General features: G+C 44.4%; 4 protein-coding genes across 4 annotated transcripts; all 4 read right to left on the bottom strand.

Moving 5' to 3' along the window:
• Positions 1–4,049: 4,049 nt before the first annotated feature.
• On the bottom strand, positions 4,050–6,444 carry LOC139217573 (alpha-1-antitrypsin homolog). The gene is made up of 4 exons (XM_070848920.1): positions 5,612–6,444; positions 5,180–5,450; positions 4,763–4,910; positions 4,050–4,588 (listed from the first exon to the last, which is right to left on the bottom strand). The coding sequence occupies exons 1-4, from the start codon at positions 6,123–6,125 to the stop codon at positions 4,397–4,399; spliced, it is 1,125 nt and encodes a 374-aa protein (XP_070705021.1). The 5' UTR covers positions 6,126–6,444; the 3' UTR covers positions 4,050–4,396.
• A 2,724-nt stretch (positions 6,445–9,168) lies between these two features.
• On the bottom strand, positions 9,169–11,667 carry LOC139217574 (alpha-1-antitrypsin homolog). Its single transcript, XM_070848921.1, has 4 exons — positions 10,765–11,667; positions 10,333–10,603; positions 9,916–10,063; positions 9,169–9,741 (listed from the first exon to the last, which is right to left on the bottom strand). The coding sequence occupies exons 1-4, from the start codon at positions 11,276–11,278 to the stop codon at positions 9,550–9,552; spliced, it is 1,125 nt and encodes a 374-aa protein (XP_070705022.1). The 5' UTR covers positions 11,279–11,667; the 3' UTR covers positions 9,169–9,549.
• Positions 11,668–16,762: 5,095 nt separating this feature from the next.
• On the bottom strand, positions 16,763–19,109 carry LOC139217571 (alpha-1-antitrypsin homolog). The gene is made up of 5 exons (XM_070848919.1): positions 19,009–19,109; positions 18,155–18,779; positions 17,645–17,915; positions 17,295–17,442; positions 16,763–17,073 (listed from the first exon to the last, which is right to left on the bottom strand). Exons 2-5 carry the CDS (start codon positions 18,768–18,770, stop codon positions 16,882–16,884), a joined length of 1,227 nt encoding a protein of 408 aa, XP_070705020.1. The 5' UTR covers positions 18,771–18,779; positions 19,009–19,109; the 3' UTR covers positions 16,763–16,881.
• A 1,479-nt stretch (positions 19,110–20,588) lies between these two features.
• LOC139218302 (alpha-1-antiproteinase-like) lies at positions 20,589–23,512 on the bottom strand. The gene is made up of 4 exons (XM_070849866.1): positions 22,957–23,512; positions 22,148–22,415; positions 21,019–21,166; positions 20,589–20,777 (listed from the first exon to the last, which is right to left on the bottom strand). Exons 1-4 carry the CDS (start codon positions 23,510–23,512, stop codon positions 20,589–20,591), a joined length of 1,161 nt encoding a protein of 386 aa, XP_070705967.1.
• Between the last annotated feature and the right edge of the window lie 213 nt (positions 23,513–23,725).

Raw genomic sequence — 23,725 nt, 5'->3', positions numbered from 1 at the left:
CCTCCACACCTTGAAGGCCGGTCCAAAAAAAGTTGGGGACTGCTGCTTCTTTTCACTGAGGGCCACATACAGAAACACATACAAAGGGCTGGGCCACTCACTAGAAGTGAGCTATATTACTAACTTTAATCCACTAGCTTGAAATAGTCTGTGCTAGAGCCCTGGTGCTCGAATCAAAAGCCTTACCTCGACTTTCTTGCCCCTCGGCGGACACCGTAGATTCCTCTGCGCTCGCCTGGAGCCCCATCTGTCGTACCTCCACACAGCTCGTCCCATTTAAGTCCCATCATGCCAACTGCTCCTGGCACAGCTTCAAAACCATCCTCACCCGTCCTGGTGCTCTTTAGACTACAAACATCAAGCAGCTCCTCCGTAATGCAGAAGTGATCGTCATTAGTTATTAGCTGTGCTCTCATCACACACCGCGTCTGAAACTTTCCACACTCACTTGCTCTCTTACGTTTCCTTAATTCTGCCATTTTGGGTCACCTGTGGTCACCACATTTCTTCTTCTATTACTCTTTTTATAGAGAAGCTGCCTCATTGAAGACAGTTACTCCACCTAGTGGTGAGACTGAGAAGTACAATACAGTCCTGTGCAGGTTCCATGTGTGGGCCGCATTCCAATACATTTTTAGAATTTCCTGCGGGCCAATGAAAATTGGACCACGGGCCACAGTTGGCCCGCGGGCCGTAGTTTGGACACCCCTGCTTTAGGGTGTATATTATATGCTGTTCTTCTTGTATATAGTAGATGTTCATAATGCATGTAGTGTTTTTAAGGTAACTGATCTATACTGTGGATCTACAGTGTTTATCTTATCTTATTCAAACTGATTTATGGTGTATTGTGCTTGTTTTGACTGTGAAATCATGCTTTGTCCTCCAAGGATGATTTTGAAATAATGACAGTGAAGGAATGAAAACCTGGAAGTGTCCGTGGTATTATGCTTGTAAATGTTTGTATGTTTTCCAAAGAGGAGCAAAGAGAATACTGTGTAGTGTTTCTGGTTGAGCAGCCAGTGACAACGACGGCCAACTGCTCTCTTTCAGTACAGTTGCTAGGCTGCGTAAATTGGACTGTTGTTCCTCCATCCCTGTTGCAGTAACACGGGGAGTGTGTGAAAACCCTGTGCTAGCAACTCCCCTCTCATTGGTCCTCAGTTGCTGATAAAATGCAATTAAATAATCACAAATCAACCGTTTCACTGTATCTTCTCATGTAATGATTAGAGACCTAAAGAATGGCGCTGTGGTTGTGGCACTGACTGTTGTGTGTGAAACGGTGCCATCTTTATTAGCCCTAACCTGATTCTGTCATATTATTTGAACTGCGATGTGCTTGTTTCTTTGGTTGAGTACATTTGTGCAGGTGAGAATAATTTAATTCCACCAGTCGAGACCGAGACGTTTGTAAATTCATGCCTGCTCCTCCTCCAAATGCTGTGTGGTAAACTGTCATGTGACCACACAACAGGCTCACTTTAAGGGTTGTAATGACTTGTGCTTAGAGAGTTCAGCACATAAGAATGACCTGAGTGCACGTGGCTTTATTTCATTATCATTTATTTTATGTCATTCATTTGTGTTGCAAAAACCTGCATAATGTAATATTTTGGCCTCTTGCGCTCAGTGGAAACAAGCTGTAAACACAACACTGACATATCATCAATTTCTTAGTTGACATGGCAAACGTGGTTGCAAACAGTTGCTCAGTTATACCTCAGCAGACACTGAGCAGCATTAGCATTATTTTCAACCTGTGTGTCTGATGAATAGAAACGCAATAACATCTCTTAAGAAAGATATCTGGTCTATTTAGCTTCTAAATGCTATGTTCACCAGCTAGTTTCTAACTCTGCTTGTCCTCCATTTGATGTTGAGGAGGTGTAGTTGAGCTGGTTTATCAGTTTTCTGCTAAAAACAGCTGACCACAACTGGAAACAACTTAGTGAACCAAACAGTGAAGTTTCAGTAAGACCAAAATAATGAGCTAAAGGACACTAAAACATTCTGCAGAGCTGAGAGGGACCGTCCAACTGGGTGATACTTACCTGTGTGTGTGTGTGTGTGTCTCTTCGAGCAGCCCTTCTTTGTCACTGTCACAATGAAAATATTGGTTATTGCAGCTTTAAGCAAAATTACAGGGAATCAGATTTGTTTGCGGCCAAAAGTGTCCAGTCGACTATCTGCCTAGGTTTGGCAACTAAGTAAAAAAGGACAACAAACACCTTTACAATGTAATTCAGAATAAAGTGTGATCACACCATACAACAGCTAGTGTGTGAACAAACAGAACTGTTTCGGCAGTTCCTATTTCAGATTACAGCAGTGCCTGTTTTGAATGTCATGCATGAGTTGAACACTGGAATCTGCATATGTGTGACAAAACCTGAGGTCAGCTCCGCCGTTCATTTTCTATTTCTTTTCCTGCTTTTTTCTGTTAGTCTCTGTCACTGCAGCGAGATGCTGTTTCTCCTCCCTTCACATCCCAACAGAACGAGAGTGGCAGACTAAAATAACTGGCGTTGAGACTACCCTCCACTTGACGGTGTATGCATTATAGATGCCCATTTCACAATGTGTCACATCATGTCTAGATTTGCATGCGTACCACGCATTTGATCTTCTTCAGGCAGGAATAATAACCAAAGCTGAGAGATCTGAGAGAGTCTCACTGGAAGAAGAAGGAGAGTCGTGGAGCTCGACACTAATGAACACATCTTTGTGCGGAGGCTCAGAGATGATATTTAGTTTGTGATGTTTTCCAGAGCAAGGGGGGGGTGGGGTTACTACAGCACAGTCTTAACTTTGTCTATATAATTGAATTGCAAAAGGTACTTTGCAATAAATTATTTAGCATGAAATTTAAATATGTGCAAAAAGTCAAGCCAAGATTTAAACATTGAAGGTAAAAAAAAAAAGCCAGAAACATTAATTTCAGGAATATAAAATCAGTCAGTTTACAACAAGAGTGGTTCACACCCCAGAAAAAATTAAAGCATGGCAACATGCTCACTATAATAAGATTACATGCTAAACTAACTATGGCTGAGGGTGACGGGAATATCTTGGGTTTTTCAAGTATTTTGTCGTAAACCAAAGTTTTGGCCAAATTGAAATTTTGACCTGATGATGGCGCTAAATGAGAAGTGGAAAGAGCACTGAAGTCATTAGGACACATTGTCTGAGAGCCACGGATATCTGTGCAAAACTTTGTGCCAATATCTCAATGTGGAGCTAATATACTGGAAATGTGGAGGGTTTGTCCAGCTGGTGGCGCTAGAGGAAAAGTCAGAGGGTCACACAAAGTTATTAGGATGCCTCTTTCTGCACCCACTTTCTGGCGGGTTAGAAACTGAGTTTGTCATCAGTATCTTTGGTTACTTGAGCATTTCATATCGGCTTATAGAAATCAGACTGTGGCCAGCATGCATTAGAAAAACAAATGATTTACATGAGCCATATATAGGACAGCAGTTGGACCAAAAATGACCACGCACAGCAGCGCAGCCTCTGATAGACTTCAGTGCTGCTCGGTCCTCACCGGTACCTGTTTGTGTGCGGCAGCATGGACGGATTTCAGAGGCATTTCGACACTTTGAAAGAGCTGCCCACTCTGCCTTCTGATTCAGACATTCTTACTCATGTCCTTCGCAGAAGTCAGCATGCGTGGGTGCCGACGGGGGAGATAAAGTGTATGTGTGCTGATTGTGTAAATGCCCCTGCGGCAACTCCTCTGTTGACAGGTCAAAGGGTGAGAAGTCGTGTGAGGCTGATGGCCATCAGGTTACACATCCTGTGTCTGCTGCGCCATTGGCCCAATAAGATGTAACTGTTAAACAGCAGGGATTTAGCTTCTAGATGATACTTTCCTCCAGCTGACCCACACGGCTGGATCTACAATGAAAAATGACTGCTTATCTCAGAAACAGGTCATAATTTGTGACTAAATATAAGTAACACTCAGAGGGGGAGATTAGATTTGATAGCCCACCAAGGACGATGATGATTCAATCATATTCAAATGTTTTAATCTATTTATTGTGTATCTGATGACGTGTTGCAAAATGAAAAGAAAAATGCAATCAATAAATCAGCATTTGTATTATCTTTCAAAGTGAAAACTAAATGAGCACATGCTTACATGCAGAACTCCTCAAACAGCTTCTTATTATGGTCGCAACTAACACTGATTTTTCATTATCAATTAATCGGTAGATTAATTTCCTCAATCAACCGTTTGGTCGATAAACTATCAGAAAACTGTGAAAAATGATCACCAGGAGATGAAACCAGATATTTTGTTTGTGCAACCAACAGTCCATTCCAATATATTCCTTTTATATATTCCTTACAGCCTTAAAATTAAATATATTCCTTAAAGTTTGGGCCTTTACTTGGCTGTGGGGTTGTTGATCTTGCCCATGAAGAGGATGCTCTCGCTGGAGTTCTCGAGGATGAAAACCAGGAAGGGTCTGTTAATTATGATGGATGGTGGCAAACAGCAAAATATCATTTCCATAATGCTGATGGCTGCTGCCTCTGTTCCCCTCTCGGTGACGCTCAGTACTGTCGCGTGGGACGCCTGTGGAGGAAAAAGGAGGTTGATGCTTAGGGGTCTTTTTCAGCATCCCCTGGAGGTGGATGTCTGCAGTTGTTTCTGGACCACTGCTCATGTGGTGGAATCGACATATTATCATGTGGTTCACAAACACTTATAACCACAATTACCTATGACAGAAATGTTTGTCTCTCCTACCTTTGAAAGTTTGATCTTGGCCTTGTCAGATATGCCAGAGAAATCAGCGCTGTTCTCAAAAGCGTTGGTTATGCCCATTTCTTTCAGCGTGTCACTCAAGGAGGCATCAGCAGAGATGGAAAACTTTGGCAGGAACACCCACACATAGCTGAGAAACACAGAATATCACCGGCATCAGAATTACTGGAATATATGGTTAAATTACAGCTTGCAAATCCTGAAAGCATTGCTTGTTGTTTCAAGTGACTTAAATATGTCTAATCCAGTCAACATTTTCCAAATCACTAGTTCATCCACGTTATTATCATCCAATCAGTGGTTCCTGTTAGTTACTTCTCCAGATCCAAGACATTTGACTTTTGAATACACAGTTTATCTACAACCACATGCACAGATTCAAATAAAACTTCCTCTTACTTCATGGAGACTGAGTGCAGCCAGTGCTTGATGTGCTCCTTGCTGATGTAGCCCTCTACCTCGCTCATCTTGCCTTCGTTGGGCAGGACGATCATCATGGAGGTGTTGCCCTTGTAGGGCAGCATGATGACGGTGGTGTGGTTTTCAGCATCCCAGTAGGACTTATAGTGACCCGTCCTCTCCATCATGTCCACCTGAACCTTGGTGGTCTCGTCCACATGGAAGTCTGCCTTGCGTGTCATTTCACTATCAAAGGGTTCCTCCCACTGTCCTGTGTGAGTCAGGGTGACAGTAATGTAGATATGTCAACACAAAGTATTGTTTGTGTTCGTTTATGTTGAAGTATGCATTTAAACTGGTTTATTTTTCATGAGATAAGTTTGTGTCTTTGCAAGTCGGTACTACACAACAAGACAGGCGCTTTCTTCTTACCTTTGAAGTAGACATAGTTGATCAGCACCAGGGCCATCTCAGAGTTCAGGTCCTTCACCATATCTTTTATCTTGTCATTGGTTTTATTAGCAATGAAGCTGTTGATCTCAGCAGCAGCCTCAGCAGGTTTGGTAAAGTCGACACTGAAGATCTCACCGGAGTAGTACTGCTTGACATCCTTCACGAACGTCTCCAAAGGAATGAAGTCAGAGTGTAGGGCGACACCATTACCCACATCCAGCTGCTGGTTCTCCTGACTGTGTCCGTGCATGTGGTCCAAAAGATGCTTGGATGCTTCGTTGACCTGAGTCTGGTTTAAGTCGCTGTAGCCCAAGCTGGAGAAGAGCTGTCTGTGGGTTTCACCTCGGGCCCCTGTAGACATCATGGACAGGACGGTGGAGATGCCCAGCGGTGAGAAGATGATGTTCTGTCCAGCAGCAGCCTTGGCGTTCAGGCTTTTATACAGGGCAAAGGCGAAGTCAGCATTTGGAGAATACAGCTTATGGCAGGCCATGTCTCCCCTGTTATATACACCAGATCAAAGACAACTAGCCAACAGCTCTATTAAAAACTAACGGGGAGCTGCCTTTTACGTCCTGATTCCTGGCAAAGCTATGGTCACTTCACATAGCCCAGACACCGAGCTCTCCGTGGACACTAATCCCCGGCGGGCAGGCGAAGGAGGCGGCGCAAGGACAGGAAGCAAAAGCGAGGCTGCAGTGTCCGGATGTGTCAGTTCAACCAGCGGACCTGTTGACTGGAGACCGCGAGCCGAATGAGTCTGTTGTTGTTGTCGTAGTTACGGCAGCTGTTGAAATCAGGAAGTCGGCTGCATAGCTGTCCGTGTGGATGCCTCTTTGTTTAGTTTACATCACAACGTCCAAACATACCGATCTGAGTCCACTTTAGAGTCTTACCTGTGGAAACGTGTCTCGTAGTGGTGTGTGGTCACGTTTTTGAACGCTGCTTGCTGTAACGGAAAATGTTGAAACCAGGAAGACGACAATCCGCCCTTCCTGTTTTAATAAATGAATAAATGTCCTAAACACCCGTCGTTTTCAGTCTTGTTTGAGTATTTGTAATGTAGACGCCCCATCCTCCACACACACACACACACACACACACACACACACACACACACACACACACACATCTTTTTTAAATGTGAAAAAATAGTTTTATTTTTTACGAGATTCGAACTCGCGCCTTTGTGGGAAAATAAACAAACAGCAGGGACACTGTGTGTGTGCCACTATCATCACAGTGTCACTTCACTGACCTGTCATATAACAAGACATATAGGACACAGGCAGCGGTCTCTGGAAGACAGGAGGAAGCCAGATCAACTTGTGACCACACCGCCCAATGCTGAGTACTGCATAAGAAGAGTATAAATGTTTCTCAGAAGTAAAACACATTGGATTGAGGTCTGCTGCTCACAGCTCAACCAAAACACAGATGTCAATCACTCAAAGTATTTCATTCAGGATGGGCCTAAATCAGATTAGTGTCAGACATCCTCTTCTCCTGGAACATCAATCAATCTTTATTTATATAGCGCCAATTCACAACAGCATTATCTCAAGACGCTTTCCATAAAGAGCAGGTCTGGACCAAACTCTTTAATTAGAGAGACCCAACGATTCAGGAATTCAACATTAAGGATTCAAGAATTCCCACATGAGCAGCATCAGATGTTATATTGAGCAACAGTGGAGGAAGAACTCCCCTTTAACGGGAAGAAACCTGGAACAGACCCAGGCTCAATGTGGGCGGCTTCTGTAGGGGTCCGTGTTGGGTGGAGGTGAGAGAGAGAGAGAGAGAGAGAGAGGGAGAGAGAGAGAGAGAGAGAGAGAGAGAGAGAGAGAGGGAGAGAGAGAGAGAGAGAGAGAGGGAGCTACGTGAGGCTGCTCTTCCTGGACTTCAGCTCAGCTTTTAACACCATCATTCCGAGCAGACTGGTGAGCAAGCTGGTGGACCTGGGTCTGTCCCACAACATCTGCTGTTGGGTCATGGACTTCCTGACGGACCGCTCCCAGAGGGTGAGAGTAGGACCCCACCTGTCCTCAGCACTGAGCACCAGCACCGGCTCCCCACAGGGCTGTGTGCTAAGCCCCCTACTCTACACCCTCTACACCCACGACTGCACCCCCACCCACCCGAACAACACCATCATCAAGTTCGCGGATGACACCACGGTGGTGGGTCTCATCTCCGGAGGAGACGAGACAGCTTACAGGGTGGAGGTGGAGCGACTGTCAGTCTGGTGCACCACCAACAACCTCATCCTGAACACCTCCAAGTCGAAGGAACTGATTGTCGATTTCAGGAGGTGTAAACCGGACATTCAGCCCATCACCATAAACGGGGACAGGGTGGAGATGGTGCCAGACTTCAGGTTCCTGGGCACCTACATCGGTGAAAACCTGACCTGGACTGCAAACTCTACAGCGATCCTGAAGAAGGCCCAACAGAGACTCTACTTCCTGAGGATTCTCAGGAAGAACAACTTAAGAACTGAGCTCTTGGTGTCCTTCTACCGCTGCTCGGTGGAGTCGGTGCTGAGCCACGGCATCTCGCTGTGGTTCTCCAGCTGCACTGCGGCAGAGAGGAAGCAGCTCCAGAGGGTCATCAACACCGCCCAGAGACTGGCTGGCTGCCCTCTTCCATCTCTGGAGGACATCTACAGCGCCTGTTGCCTCAGGAGAGCCCGCAGCACCATCAGGGACACTACCTCTTCCAACTCCTTCCCTCAGGCAGACGTTTCAGGGCAATAAAGTCTAGCACCAACAGACTAAAGAACAGCTTCTACCCCAGAGCTGTCATTGCCCTAAATAACAACAACACAACCTGAACAATACAAAACACCTGAATACAACCAACCAAAGAAATGTGAACCTATTTATATTTTTGTATATATTTTCTTACATATATTCTTTTTCTTTTGCACTATTTTGTATTTCTTTTGCACTATTCTGTATTTTGCACCTTCCGTTGTTTGCACTGTCCATGAGAGCTGCTGTATTTAAACTTCGTTGTGCTTCTTGCACAATGACAATAAAGGAATTCTGATTCTGATTCTCTTCTGATTCTTCTTGAGTTTTGTTCTAAAGGCTGTACACACACAGTCACACACAGTCCTCCTAACACAGTCACAGAAAACAGAATATACAGTAGAAATCAGGAGTCTTTGATGGAAATATGAAGCAACTCATTCCAAGCTTTCATAATATAAAAGACTAGATACTAAAAAGACTTTTCTTTTTTTCAGAAATGCCATTGATGAGGTGTTCATGTAGTCAGTTGGATTGATCTTGATAGTATAATAGCATGCCATGATGTTTTATGTTTAATTATGTTTAGTGCAATACGTTAAGGGGCTGAGTAATGGGATGTTAAATATTGTCACAACAACACCACCTACGTTAGAGCCCAGGACTCAAGTTGTTTTTAACTCAAGTAGTTTAATAATAATTCTAATTATGATTTAGCAAAAACAGACTGTATAACCACAAAGTGTACAACAAACAAAGAAATTAAAAAGACATTCAATCATATTCAAATGTTTTAATCTATTTATTGTGTATCTGATGACGTGTTGCAAAATGAAAAGAAAAATGCAATCAATAAATCAGCATTTGTATTATCTTTCAAAGTGAAAACTAAATGAGCACATGCTTACATGCAGAACACCTCAAACAGCTTCTTATTATGGTCGCAACTAACACTGATTTTTCATTATCAATTAATCGGTAGATTAATTTCCTCAATCAACCGTTTGGTCGATAAACTATCAGAAAACTGTGAAAAATGATCACCAGGAGATGAAACCAGATATTTTGTTTGTATATATTCCTTACAGCAAATGCTCCTGTTTGGGACCTTAAACCATCTAATATTTGCCTTTTTTTTGCATGAAAAATGACAAGTTTGGGCCTTTACTTGGCTGTGGGGTTGTTGATCTTGCCCATGAAGAGGATGCTCTCGCTGGAGTTCTCGAGGATGAAAACCAGGAAGGGTCTGTTAACTATGATGGATCGTGGCAAACAGAGAAATATCATTTCCATAATGCTGATGGCTGCTGCCTCTGTTCCCCTCTCGGTGACGCTCAGTACTGTCGCGTGGGACGCCTGTGGAGGAAAAAGGAGGTTGATGCTTAGGGGTCTTTTTCAGCATCCCCTGGAGGTGGATGTCTGCAGTTGTTTCTGGACCACTGCTCATGTGGTGGAGTCGACATATTATCATGTGGTTCACAAACACTTATAACCACAATTACCTATGACAGAAATGTTTGTCTCTCCTACCTTTGAAAGTTTGATCTCGGCCTTGCCAGATATGCCAGAGAAATCAGCGCTGTTCTCAAAAGCGTTGGTTATGCCCATTTCTTTCAGCGTGTCACTCAAGGAGGCATCAGCAGAGATGGAAAACTTTGGCAGGGACACCCACACATAGCTGAGAAACACAGAATATCACCGGCATCAGAATTACTGGAATATATGGTTAAATTACAGCTTGCAAATCCTGAAAGCATTGCTTGTTGTTTCAAGTGACTTAAATATGTCTAATCCAGTCAACATTTTCCAAATCACTAGTTCATCCACGTTATTATCATCCAATCAGTGGTTCCTGTTAGTTACTTCTCCAGATCCAAGACATTTGACTTTTGAATACACAGTTTATCTACAACCACATGCACAGATTCAAATAAAACTTCCTCTTACTTCATGGAGACTGAGTGCAGCCAGTGCTTGATGTGCTCCTTGCTGATGTAGCCCTCTACCTCGCTCATCTTGCCTTCGTTGGGCAGGACGATCATCATGGAGGTGTTGCCCTTGTAGGGCAGCATGATGACGGTGGTGTGGTTTTCAGCATCCCAGTAGGACTTATAGTGACCCGTCCTCTTCATCATGTCCACCTGAACCTTGGTGGTCTCGTCCACATGGAAGTCTGCCTTGCGTGTCATTTCACTATTAAAGGGTTTCTCCCACTGTCCTGTGTGAGTCAGGGTGACAGTAATGTAGATATGTCAACACAAAGTATTGTTTGTGTTCGTTTATGTTGAAGTATGCATTTAAACTGGTTTATTTTTCATGAGATAAGTTTGTGTCTTTGCAAGTCGGTACTACACAACAAGACAGGCGCTTTCTTCTTACCTTTGAAGTAGACATAGTTGATCAGCACCAGGGCCATCTCAGAGTTCAGGTCCTTCACCATATCTTTTATCTTGTCATGGGTTTTATTAGCAATGAAGCTGTTGATCTCAGCAGCAGCCTCAGCAGGTTTGGTAAAGTCGACACTGAAGATCTCACCGGAGTAGTACTGCTTGACATCCTTCACGAACGTCTCCAAAGGAATGAAGTCAGAGTGTAGGGCGACACCATTACCCACATCCAGCTGCTGGTTCTCCTGACTGTGTCCGTGCATGTGGTCCAAAAGATGCTTGGATGCTTCGTTGACCTGAGTCTGGTTTAAGTCGCTGTAGCCCAAGCTGGAGAAGAGCTGTCTGTGGGTTTCACCTCGGGCCCCTGTAGACATCATGGACAGGACGGTGGAGATGCCCAGCGGTGAGAAGATGATGTTCTGTCCAGCAGCAGCCTTGGCGTTCAGACTTTTATACAGGGCAAAGGCGAAGTCAGCATTTGGAGAATACAGCTTATGGCAGGCCATGTCTCCCCTGTTATATACACCAGATCAAAGACAACTAGCCAACAGCTCTATTAAAAACTAACGGGGAGCTGCCTTTTACGTCCTGATTCCTGGCAAAGCTATGGTCACTTCACATAGCCCAGACACCGAGCTCTCCGTGGACACTAATCCCCGGCGGGCAGGCGAAGGAGGCGGCGCAAGGACAGGAAGCAAAAGCGAGGCTGCAGTGTCCGGATGTGTCAGTTCAACCAGCGGACCTGTTGACTGGAGACCGCGAGCCGAATGAGTCTGTTGTTGTTGTCGTAGTTACGGCAGCTGTTGAAATCAGGAAGTCGGCTGCATAGCTGTCCGTGTGGATGCCTCTTTGTTTAGTTTACATCACAACGTCCAAACATACCGATCTGAGTCCACTTTAGAGTCTTACCTGTGGAAACGTGTCTCGTAGTGGTGTGTGGTCACGTTTTTGAACGCTGCTTGCTGTAACGGAAAATGTTGAAACCAGGAAGACGACAATCCGCCCTTCCTGTTTTAATAAATGAATAAATGTCCTAAACACCCGTCGTTTTCAGTCTTGTTTGAGTATTTGTAATGTAGACGCCCCATCCTCCACACACACACACACACACACACACACACACACACACACACACACATCTTTTTTAAATGTGAAAAAATAGTTTTATTTTTTACGAGATTCGAACTCGCGCCATTGTGGGAAAATAAACAAACAGCAGGGACACTGTGTGTGTGCCACTATCATCACAGTGTCACTTCACTGACCTGTCATATAACAAGACATATAGGACACAGGCAGCGGTCTCTGGAAGACAGGAGGAAGCCAGATCAACTTGTGACCACACCGCCCAATGCTGAGTACTGCATAAGAAGAGTATAAATGTTTCTCAGAAGTAAAACACATTGGATTGAGGTCTGCTGCTCACAGCTCAACCAAAACACAGATGTCAATCACTCAAAGTATTTCATTCAGGATGGGCCTAAATCAGATTAGTGTCAGACATCCTCTTCTCCTGGAACATCAATCAATCTTTATTTATATAGCGCCAATTCACAACAGCATTATCTCAAGACGCTTTCCATAAAGAGCAGGTCTGGACCAAACTCTTTAATTAGAGAGAGACCCAACGATTCAGGAATTCAACATTAAGGATTCAAGAATTCCCACATGAGCAGCATCAGATGTTATATTGAGCAACAGTGGAGGAAGAACTCCCCTTTAACGGGAAGAAACCTGGAACAGACCCAGGCTCAATGTGGGCGGCTTCTGTAGGGGTCCGCGTTGGGTGGAGGTGAGAGAGAGAGAGAGAGAGAGAGAGGGAGAGAGAGAGGGAGAGAGAGAGAGAGAGAGAGAGAGAGAGAGGGAGCTACGTGAGGCTGCTCTTCCTGGACTTCAGCTCAGCTTTTAACACCATCATTCCGAGCAGACTGGTGAGCAAGCTGGTGGACCTGGGTCTGTCCCACAACATCTGCTGTTGGGTCATGGACTTCCTGACGGACCGCTCCCAGAGGGTGAGAGTAGGACCCCACCTGTCCTCAGCACTGAGCACCAGCACCGGCTCCCCACAGGGCTGTGTGCTAAGCCCCCTACTCTACACCCTCTACACCCACGACTGCACCCCCACCCACCCGAACAACACCATCATCAAGTTCGCGGATGACACCACGGTGGTGGAGACAGCTTACAGGGTGGAGGTGGAGCGACTGTCAGTCTGGTGCACCACCAACAACCTCATCCTGAACACCTCCAAGTCGAAGGAACTGATTGTCGATTTCAGGAGGTGTAAACCGGACATTCAGCCCATCACCATAAACGGGGACAGGGTGGAGATGGTGCCAGACTTCAGGTTCCTGGGCACCTACATCGGTGAAAACCTGACCTGGACTGCAAACTCTACAGCGATCCTGAAGAAGGCCCAACAGAGACTCTACTTCCTGAGGATTCTCAGGAAGAACAACTTAAGAACTGAGCTCTTGGTGTCCTTCTACCGCTGCTCGGTGGAGTCGGTGCTGAGTCACGGCATCTCGCTGTGGTTCTCCAGCTGCACTGCGGCAGAGAGGAAGCAGCTCCAGAGGGTCATCAACACCGCCCAGAGACTGGCTGGCTGCCCTCTTCCATCTCTGGAGGACATCTACAGCGCCCGCTGCCTCAGGAGAGCCCGCAGCACCATCAGGGACACTACCTCTTCCAACTCCTTCCCTCAGGCAGACGTTTCAGGGCAATAAAGTCTAGCACCAACAGACTAAAGAACAGCTTCTACCCCAGAGCTGTCATTGCCCTAAATAACAACAACACAACCTGAACAATACAAAACACCTGAATACAACCAACCAAAGAAATGTGAACCTATTTATATTTTTGTATATATTTTCTTACATATATTCTTTTTCTTTTGCACTATTTTGTATTTCTTTTGCACTATTCTGTATTTTGCACGTTCCGTTGTTTGCACTGTCCATGAGAGCTGCTGTATTTAAACTTCGTTGTGCTTCTTGCACAATGACAATAAAGGAATTCTGATTCTGATTCTCTTCTGATTCTTCTTGAGTTTTGTTCTAAAGGCTGTACACACACAGTCACACACAGTCCTCCTAACACAGTCACAGAAAACAGAATATACAGTAGAAATCAGGAGTCTTTGATGGAAATATGAAGCAACTCATTCCAAGCTTTCATAATATAAAAGACTAGATACTAAAAAGACTTTTCTTTTTTTCAGAAATGCCATTGATGAGGTGTTCATGTAGTCAGTTGGATTGATCTTGATAGTATAATAGCATGCCATGATGTTTTATGTTTAATTATGTTTAGTGCAATACGTTAAGGGGCTGAGTAATGGGATGTTAAATATTGTCACAACAACACCACCTACGTTAGAGCCCAGGACTCAAGTTGTTTTTAACTCAAGTAGTTTAATAATAATTCTAATTATGATTTAGCAAAAACAGACTGTATAACCACAAAGTGTACAACAAACGAAGAAATTAAAAAGACATTTTACATGAAAAATACTAAAAGCAGAGAGGCAGGAGTCTTTAAAACATCACAGGGATCAGACCAATATCCTATTTAAAGTGTCCTCCAATCACACTGGCCTTATCCTGTGAATGAGCCACATCTCACTAACAATAACGGGTCTTAACACAGCTAGCCCCCCTGCTTGCACCTAAGAGAAATCTTGTTGCCAACTCTCATACAACTGGGCAGAACTCTGAACTCTGCCCGTAGTGTTTCTGATAAGCTCAGCAGCCTGTTGTCACCACGTCCTCTGTGGATCGGCACTGGTGGAGCCTGGAGAACGGCAACCAAGCATCAGCTCGTCAGTGGGGTTTCCGAGCCACGCCTTCTCTCAGCAGCACAAAATGAAATGAAAACAAAGGCAATAACAGGCCACAGCCCCACAAACACAACAAGCATTGCTGTTATGTTTTATTTTCCAGCTGGATCCAACATATATAATGATTTATTGTAGACCGTTTGGATGACTGATGATGAGAAAATTGTGGTGCTGAAAGACGGTGTAACAGACCGTTTCTGTTATTTGTGAAAGATCTGGTGTCATACTGAGCAAAGTGTCCCTTATTCATCATCTCCCCGACTGGCTAATTATCACCACAGCATCTCTACAGGGCCGTCACAGGTAATATGAGCCAAGACCCTGAAGCTACTGAAACATACTGCAGTGTGAAGTATAACTACCTGAAGGTTACCTCAAGCCAGCACAAGAGTAGGGCATCATGTCATTGTGCACAGTGTATATAATGCCTTCTTCTTTCCTTTGCCGTCTTTCCTGTGTAGCGTTACCACGGTTATGAGTGTTGCTCTCATCTATCGCAAGGTTAATGGAAAAGGCACTGCTTATTTCTTCACAAACACTGTATGTCCATGTCACTCTGCAGTAATATGGCTATCTGGCTCCCCTCAGTAAATCCAGCTATCTTCATAAACTCATTGACAAAATTAACACTGAAAGGCAATTATTGGGGTGGCTGAGATCCTTAATGATTTTCCTAGCCACAAGTTCCCTCATTTCCATTGTCGATGTCAGCAAGGAGTCACCTCGGGCCCCATCAGACATGATGAACAGGGCGGTGGAGATGCCCAGCGGTGAGTAGAAGATGCTGTCTCCAGACTTTTGCAGATGGAAAAGGCAAAATCTGCAGTGGGAGAGGACAGCTTGTGGCGGATCCTTTCCCCCTTGTGGCTGTGTTCAGGTTGTGGTGGTGGTGGTCTGCAATCTGACGAGGTATGGCCACCAACCTGAACCACAGGATCGAGGTGCACGGGGGGCATGTCAAGTCCTAGATCCCTGAGCTTAGTAATAAGCAGGAGTCAGGCAATGATGTTAAATTAAATGCTGAATTATGGTCTTTGAACAGCGCTCTCAGCTAGTTCCCCTTCCTGTGTTACCCCTGATAACACCTGGTTACTGATTTAACCTGCTGTTCTCTATTGTGTTGGGTCAACATCTTTGTTTGTTTAGATGAGACGTCACCACCACCAGAGTGCTCACCCACAGCCTCGGGTACAATCAGCTGAGTGAATTACTAATGATTGCTTTACAAATATGCACTATGCACCATGTCCAGATAAATCATGTGACATATTATTGACAGAAGATAAAGTCAGACCAGGGCTGGGGTCCTCATATGCATTTAAATCTACAATTGGCTGGACATTGATTTTATGTATTTACTCATTTATTATTTATGCAACATTAAAAAATGCTAATTGCTGTTTATGTCACAGTGTTTGTCACACACTAATGAAATCTACCTCTAAGTTATTGAAAACAAATTCACCATTACATACAATTGATGCAAGAGAGTTAGCTGACAGTTAGATTAAAAATTCTCTGTCTGTCCTGTGCCAAGAGATCTATCTTTAGCTCATTTGACACAGCATGGGTAAAAAACCTCTGGTGCAGTACGGGGACTCTTGGTCTAAAAGTGTGTGCTACAAATGTGTGTGTGTGTGTGTGTTTTTTCTTATGAGTTTCATTAAATGTGTTTGAGCTCACAGCGATCATCACACAATTACAGACGTACAATGATACACCAGAAATCAACGGCCTTGGGGCAACATGAAGAGACTCATTTCCACCTCACAATATACAACTTGTCCCTCCTCTCAATAATTTAGTATTAATTGGTTTTGTGAATCATATAGTTCCTAGTCAAGATAATTGAATCCATGAACTGAAATTAAAATTACAGAAAATGCCAGTTGTTCATGTCTTTATTTTGCTTCATATTGAACGAAGTTGAAACAGCAGTGGCACAATAACACGTTGGCTCGATGTGTTAGCAGATGTTTCAAGTGATATATCCACTAATGTTTGTATCATATACAACAGTCAGCTGGATGCGATATATAATGATGTATTTAGATCTTTACACACCTATCTAGGTTCAGATGACAGATGGTAATATCTGTGTCATGCTGATAGACTAAAAGCAGGTTAATAGACCTTCATGACAGATCTGTTGGTCTTATTCATCAGACTATCCCCAACTCATCAATGCTCTTAAAATCACCATGACATGTCTACAGGCTTTTGGATACTGAGGTAAAAAAAAAGAATGTAACCCTCATTGCCCTCGCATCTTTACATGGCCGTGGGGTCGCTGATCTTGCCCATGAAGAGGATGCTCCTGGTTGAGTCCTCCAGGATGAAGACCAAGAAGGGTCTGTCCATTCTCATGGTTTCAGGCATACTCATGGGCATAACCTCGATGGTGGTGGCGGCTGCTGCCTCTGTTCCTGTTTCATCCACGCTGAGCACAGCCTGGTGGGAAACCTATGGAGGAACCAGGAAAAGGTTTGAATTAAGTTTAAATTGGAGCAAAGGTCTTGGAAAACAGTAGAAGCTACATGCTAGTCTTTGCAGCATCTACTCTATTATATGTATTTGCATATATGTTGGTATTCCTTCATGAGGAATTGTCAGGAAATTAACATATTCTTTTAAAGCTTTCAATTTCTGAAACAAACACGTGAAGGTGTGTTTTCTGATCCTACCTTTGAGACCTTGAGCTTTATCTTATCAGATATGCCAGAGAAATCGGCGTTGTCTGAAAAAGCGTCGGCCATGCCCATTTCTGTCAGTGTGCTGTCCAGGGAGGCTCCAGCAGAGATGGAAAATTTGGGCAGGAACACATCCACAGAACTGAGAAACACAGGTCAGAATCATTTGAATATACAGTTGAGTTACAGCTTGTTTACTTAACTTGAGGTGTATTAAATATGGATATTTAAGCCCGACACAGGCCATGACATTCCTATAAACGACTTCAATGTTACTGTATCTACGACACACTTTACAAACCACGAGGAGGAGAAATCAAAAGAAAATCAAATTCCTCTCTTACCTCCTGAAGAGTGACTGATGCCAGTGCTTGATGTGCTCCTTGCTGATGTAGCCCTCTACCTCGCTCATCTTGCCTTCGTCAGGCAGGACGATCATCATGGAGGTGTTGCCCTTGTAGGGCAGCATGATGACGGTGGTGTGGTTGTCCATGTCATGGTACAATTCGTAGCGACCTGTCCTCTTCATCATGTCCACCTGAACCTTGGTAGTTTCATCCACAGTGAAGAAAGCCTTGTGTGTGTGGTTGCCATCGAAGGGTTTCTCCCACTGTCCTGTATGAGGCCGTGGAGGGGAGAAGATCATTGCAATGTAATTACTGTTTCTCACCTCAAGTGATTGTGGTCACTTTAGTGTTGGATTACGCACTACGATTGTCTTGCATCCTTTTAATATCGTTCATATTGGTCTATTTTACATATTCATGACATGCTCTGTCCGTAACTGAGCCTCTATAGATGCTGTGTGTCTGTGCGTTACTCAAAGCTGCTGGCTATCTGCATGCGAGTCCTACCTTTGAAGTAGACATAGTTGATCAGCACCATGGCCATGTCAGAGTCCAGGTCCTTCACCATATCTTTTATCTGGTCATGGGTTTTATTAGCAATGAAGCTGTTGATCTCAGCAGCAGCCTCAGCAGGTTTGGTAAAGTCAACACTGAAGATTTCACCAGAGTAGTCGTGCTTGACATCCTTCACAAACTTCTCCAGAGGGTCGAAGCCAGAGCGCAGCGCAACTCCATTTCCAACATCCAACTGCTGAGCCTCCTGGCTGTGGCCAAGCATGTGGAAAAGATGCTCATACGCTTCGTTGACCTGTGCCTGGCTGTATGCGCTGTAGCCCAAGCTGGAGTACATCTGGCTGAGGGTTTCACCGCTGGCCCCTGTAGACAGCATGGACAGGGCGGAGGAGATGCCCAGAGGTGAGTAGAAGATATTCTTTCCGGCATCAGTCTTGGCTTTCAGACTTTTGTAGAGGGCAAAGGCAAAGTCAGCATTGGGAGGGGACAGCTTGTGGCAACTCATTTCTCCCCCGTGGTGTTGGTGGTGGTGGTGGTGGTGGTGGTGGTCTGCCCAGGCTGCAGCCAGGAGCACTGCTGCGAGTGCACAACCTGCAAATATCCCACGCATCTTTACAGCCTGTCCAGAGGGAAGCAGAGGTTAGTAGGGCACACAGTAGTTTTTGATTGTAAAGACCCTTTCTTGAAGTGATTTTCAATGGAAAGACAAGTGGACAGTTGCTGATGGCTCTACACTTTTTAAAATTACTTTATATTATGTCACCATATCTTCAAAGCTTCACTTTCAAATCTTATTTTAAGCAATGAATGTCAAATATTTTAATATATCTTCAAAGTGCCATGCTTACCTTTAATGTCCTCTTTGCTGCAGACAGTTTGCCAGAAACTTCCCCATTATATACAGGAGCTCTGAGAGTCAGCTGACAGTTCAGTCAAAAATTAACTAAGACCAGCCCCTGTTCCTGTTCTCTGTCCTGAGATATCTGACGAGTCTATATTTACTGATGCAACACAACTCACTTTGCATTCAGCAGCAAGGTAAAAAAAAAAAAACCCACTGGTGAGATAATGGGCTGTTCTCAAAATGTGAGTTATAAATGTATGTGCTTTATTTCTATGTGTATTGCATCACATACCTTCATGCTTTCATTCATGATCACACACTTCTCTGGCCTGTCAGTAGGCAGGGAAAAAGAAATCCATTCAGACTGCAAAGTCACTCTGATTTCCGCTTGAAATCTCTTCTGAAATTAAAAACACTTGTATGATTTTTTTTTCTTCTTCATAAAATAGCATGAACTGATGTTCTCACTCATACAGTCATCAAGGTTAGCTGTCAAATCTATGTTGCCTTGGCTGTCTGTCTCTGTGTGTCAGCCCTGTGATTGACTGGTGACCTGCCCCTGGTGTACCCTGCCTCTTGCCCAATGCCAGCTGGGATTGGCTCCTTTCCCCATGAAGCCCTCAAGGATAAGCAGGTATGGCTACTACATATGGTAGAAGATAAAAAGAAAAAATCTAACATGGTTTAATGCAGGCGGCGCTGAGTGTGTACACCTGGTCTGAACTCGGTTTCTTTTATATGTCTAGTTTATTAGTAGAAACTGGCCTATGGCTGTTTTTTTGTCATCATTTATATATCTGGCCCCAGGTCAGATTGCTGATTTCAGCTTTACAAGTTCTTGGAGAGGGCATCTCACCTCTGGGGACCCTGCACTCTTCCTATTTGCTCATAAACCTGGGGTTTTGCAAGGAGTCACTCTGAGCCTTCTTGATTAATAGGCTGACATTTGTGTTACTGGTGATAGATCTGTTGTCCTATTCATCAAACTGTCCTCTATTCATCATCTCCTCAATGAGCTAAATATCATCGGGACATCTCCACAAGGCTGTCAGCCGCTGGGGTAAAAATGAGCTACTGAACTCTCGTGCAGCGTAAAAATGTTACACTGTTTTATGAGAGGCTTCTTTTTGTGTTGGCGTATAAACTTCGGTGTTCTTGCAAAGCCATTTCTGATAATTGCATAAGACGATAAAGAGATGCTACAGGAGGAAATGGGTGACGGAGTGAAGAAATGACAAAGGAGGAATTGCTTTTGTAGTGGAGGAGAAGTGTTTTATGTTTTTGCCAGAATAGCAGAGATTCAGTCACAGGGCTAATTTACAGCCGTTTAAATGTCTTTTCATCATTTTGTGAAAATGGAGAAGAAAAAAAAAAACTATAAAACATTCTGTAATGTTTAGAAAATTGGAGGTAAAACAAAACACTGCAACTCTTGTGAAATAGCTGGAAATGCATTTTTTTTGCCAAAATGATATGCCATGCTATTGGGAATAAAACAAACCAAAGCTGGTACGCACTGTAAGCGAATGCAGCATTATATCAATAGCAAAAAGAAAAAAAGGAGAGTGTAATGTTCACTCAGGTCTAGACGGCTGTAGGATCAATAACTCTCCCTATCAGCAGGATGAGTCCCGTGAGATGGTCGTAGATTATGAGCATGAATGGTCTGTTGAAGGTGATTCTCGGGGGGACAGAGAAGTCCAGCGTGACCTCGGGTCTCCCCCCATCTTCTGACTTGGTCTCTTCCACTTCCAGCATAACCTCATGAGGAGCCTGAGTGTAACGACACAGAAACAGGGGCACAGATGAAAAGACTGAAGAGAGTGAATGTGTGAATTAAAGGGAGAAAGACAAGGAAATCGTATATTCAGCATGTCCATCGCATGTAGTCTGTGAAAGTGATTTTCTAATGTGTAACATGCTCATCAAAGTCTCTGCAAAGTGCTTTCGCCTGGTAGTTTCATGGTATTCCATTATGACAGTGAAAAATGGGACATATTTGTTCTCTTTTAACCTTAATGAGTTTCAGCGTCTTCCTCTGCGACATTCTTGAGAAGTCGGCCGAGTCTGAGAATATGGATGAAACCCCGGCGCTCCTCAGGAGGCTTTCCAAGCTGTAGGATTTCCTCAGCTGGAACTTAGGGAAACTGATTTCTGCCCGCCTGTGAAAACAACAATCAATGTGTGAATGGATTTGCTTTAAGTTGTCTTGTTACAACTTGTGTGAGTCCTACTGCAGGCTTTCGCTCAGTGATGTATAGAGAGCAGTAATTACTGCTGACAGAGACTCTACTCAGCATCATTCATCATGCTACCGAACAGCAGAAAGCAAGTGACTGCAGGGGACCAGTGAGAGGTTGTTGCTTTGTGCCATGACATGGATCAATATTCTGTAGGCTGAGGGATATGCAAACACACGTTATAGAAGGCATATAACGTTCATGGACACACTCAAACCCATGGTACGTGGAGATTTACACATGCATCACCACTAAAACCTCGACATTTATGCCTCCAACCAATGCAATGGAGGTGAGGGGAGTTACAGCATTTAAAAATCACACATGAAAACAATTTGCACAAAGTAGATCAAAAAGAAAATGTTCTGAGGATTATTCAGAGCAACAGGGACACTAGTCAACTTTCCATCCAAATTTAGGGCAAATTTACCCAGAACACAGCAAAGGAAAAACATTAAACCACTACAGAAGAAGACGGTGCAATAAGATGACGTGCTGTCAAACCTTGAATGAATAAAAGCAGCGTGAGCAACATGAGGAAATATTCCATCTATGTTTGTTTCATGTAATGTTTTGAGGAAGTTTTTTAGACCCCAGTGGATGGAAACACACTTTAAGTCCCTAGAAAGATGTGATGTTGTAGAACTTTTAAAAATGAAATATCATTCACTTCCTTTAAATTGTACTGGGAACAGAAACCTCAAATACAGAAATCTTGAAATGTAGACACATAATTTCATTTTGGGTGAATATCCCTGAAATGTTTGCCTTTCTATCTTCACAGTCACTGGCCTTTTCTTTGAATTCACTTCAGTGGGAGCTTAATGTATTTCAAATAGGCACCTGATTCCTGTTCAATCATTTGGACTGCCCACCCACCCACCCACCTACCTACCTACCTACCCTGGCTTCAGGTTGCTGAGCCAAAACCTCATGCGGCTGTCAGAGAGGCAGTCCTCCAGGGGCTGCAGCTCGGCTTTGGGAAGCAGGAGCAGCGAGGCCAGACGTTCAGAATGGGCCAGACGCACCACTGTGGCCGAGCAATTGGTGTCATATAGCATCATCACCTCCGAGGAGTCGTCCCTGAACATCATGGCAACGTCCACGCTGGTCGTGGCATTCAGCCGGAAGCTCCGTGGCACGGTGTGGCTCCGCTCAAACGGCTGACGACCTGATTCATGTGTTATTAATAAAGGGAACAGGTTACAGATGAAATGTGAAAATAAACAGGCAAAGACAGAGTTGTCACCAGTTGTCACAAGTGAGCATCTGCTCTTCATAAAAAACAATAACTGATGAAAAAGCAGCTGCTCAACATAGTGGGAGGTATTGCACATTGAGCACATACTGGAAGTGTACTGACTTAAATTGTTCTAATTTAGCTGCAATTATTTCCATTTAAGCTTTCACGTGAACGTGTTTTAAAGTTGATATTTCTCTTTTGCAAAGCAATGAAGTGCTCTGATTGTTTATATGTTTAGAATATGAATATTCATGTTCAAAAGCTGCAGTTTTTATCAGCCGCATCAAGAAGCTACCTTTGAAATACACATAATTGTGAAGTTCAAGTTTGTCAGACGCTTGCAAGTCTTTCGTTAGTGTTTCCAAGCTGAAGGCGGAGGGTCCAGTGTGCTGAGGCCTGGACAAAAAACTATCATAGTCTGGTGAGGGTTTTCCATCGATATGTAGGCTGCTCCACACTCTAAACTGACCCCCATCATGAACCCCATCCTCAGTTCCAGTCCTGCCCTCTGCCCCATCCTCTGCATCATCTCTGTTCCCAGCATCTGCCCCTCCAATTTTCATCCCTGCAGTGGCCCCAATCCCCGCTTCTGCTCCAGCTCCGGCCTCAGACTCTGCCCTTTGAACCCCACTTCTACCCCCTCCCTCCTGGAGAGTGAGGCTGTGTTGCAGATCAGTAAGAGCAGATATGGTGGCCCCCACGCTCTGCTCTGTAGAATTGGCTGCCAGCCCCAGAGCCTCCAGGGCCTGGCTCCGACTCTCAGATCCAGACACGCGGGACAGCAGGACCAGTGCTGATGCCAGGCCCAAAGGCGAGAACAAGATGTTGTGCTGTCGCTCCTGCCGGACCCCCGGCTCAGCAGCGGTTCTGGTGGTCAGGTCGTGGTAAGGTTCAAATGCTAAGGCTGTGTTTAGGGCTGATGTGTTGAGCTGCTGCTGCTGATTGACCTCTTGTTCCCTTTGCTGAGGCCCGCTGAAGACTTTCTCAGGTTTTGGTGGAACCGACCCATCTGCTGCACAAACCATCAGCAATGCCAACACTGTTGTAAAACTATACATAACAGACGTCATCGCTTCTTGTCTCGCCGTCCTGGCTCGGCCTGATTTAGAGATGCCGCAGGTTGATCTCACATTGGACCGGCCAAAATCCAGCTTTGGGGAAGTGTTGTTCTTGTGGCTTGATGCGGGGGCGGCGGAGGGTTTGAAAATATATCGATCTCCGGGGCTGAGCTTTTGACC

The sequence above is a fragment of the Pempheris klunzingeri genome, chromosome 18, assembly GCF_042242105.1.
Source record: "Pempheris klunzingeri isolate RE-2024b chromosome 18, fPemKlu1.hap1, whole genome shotgun sequence".
In the NCBI taxonomy this organism is placed as follows: domain Eukaryota; kingdom Metazoa; phylum Chordata; class Actinopteri; order Acropomatiformes; family Pempheridae; genus Pempheris; species Pempheris klunzingeri.
The sequence above is the reverse complement of the archived record's forward strand: the minus strand, read 5'-3'. Positions and strand labels throughout refer to the sequence as shown.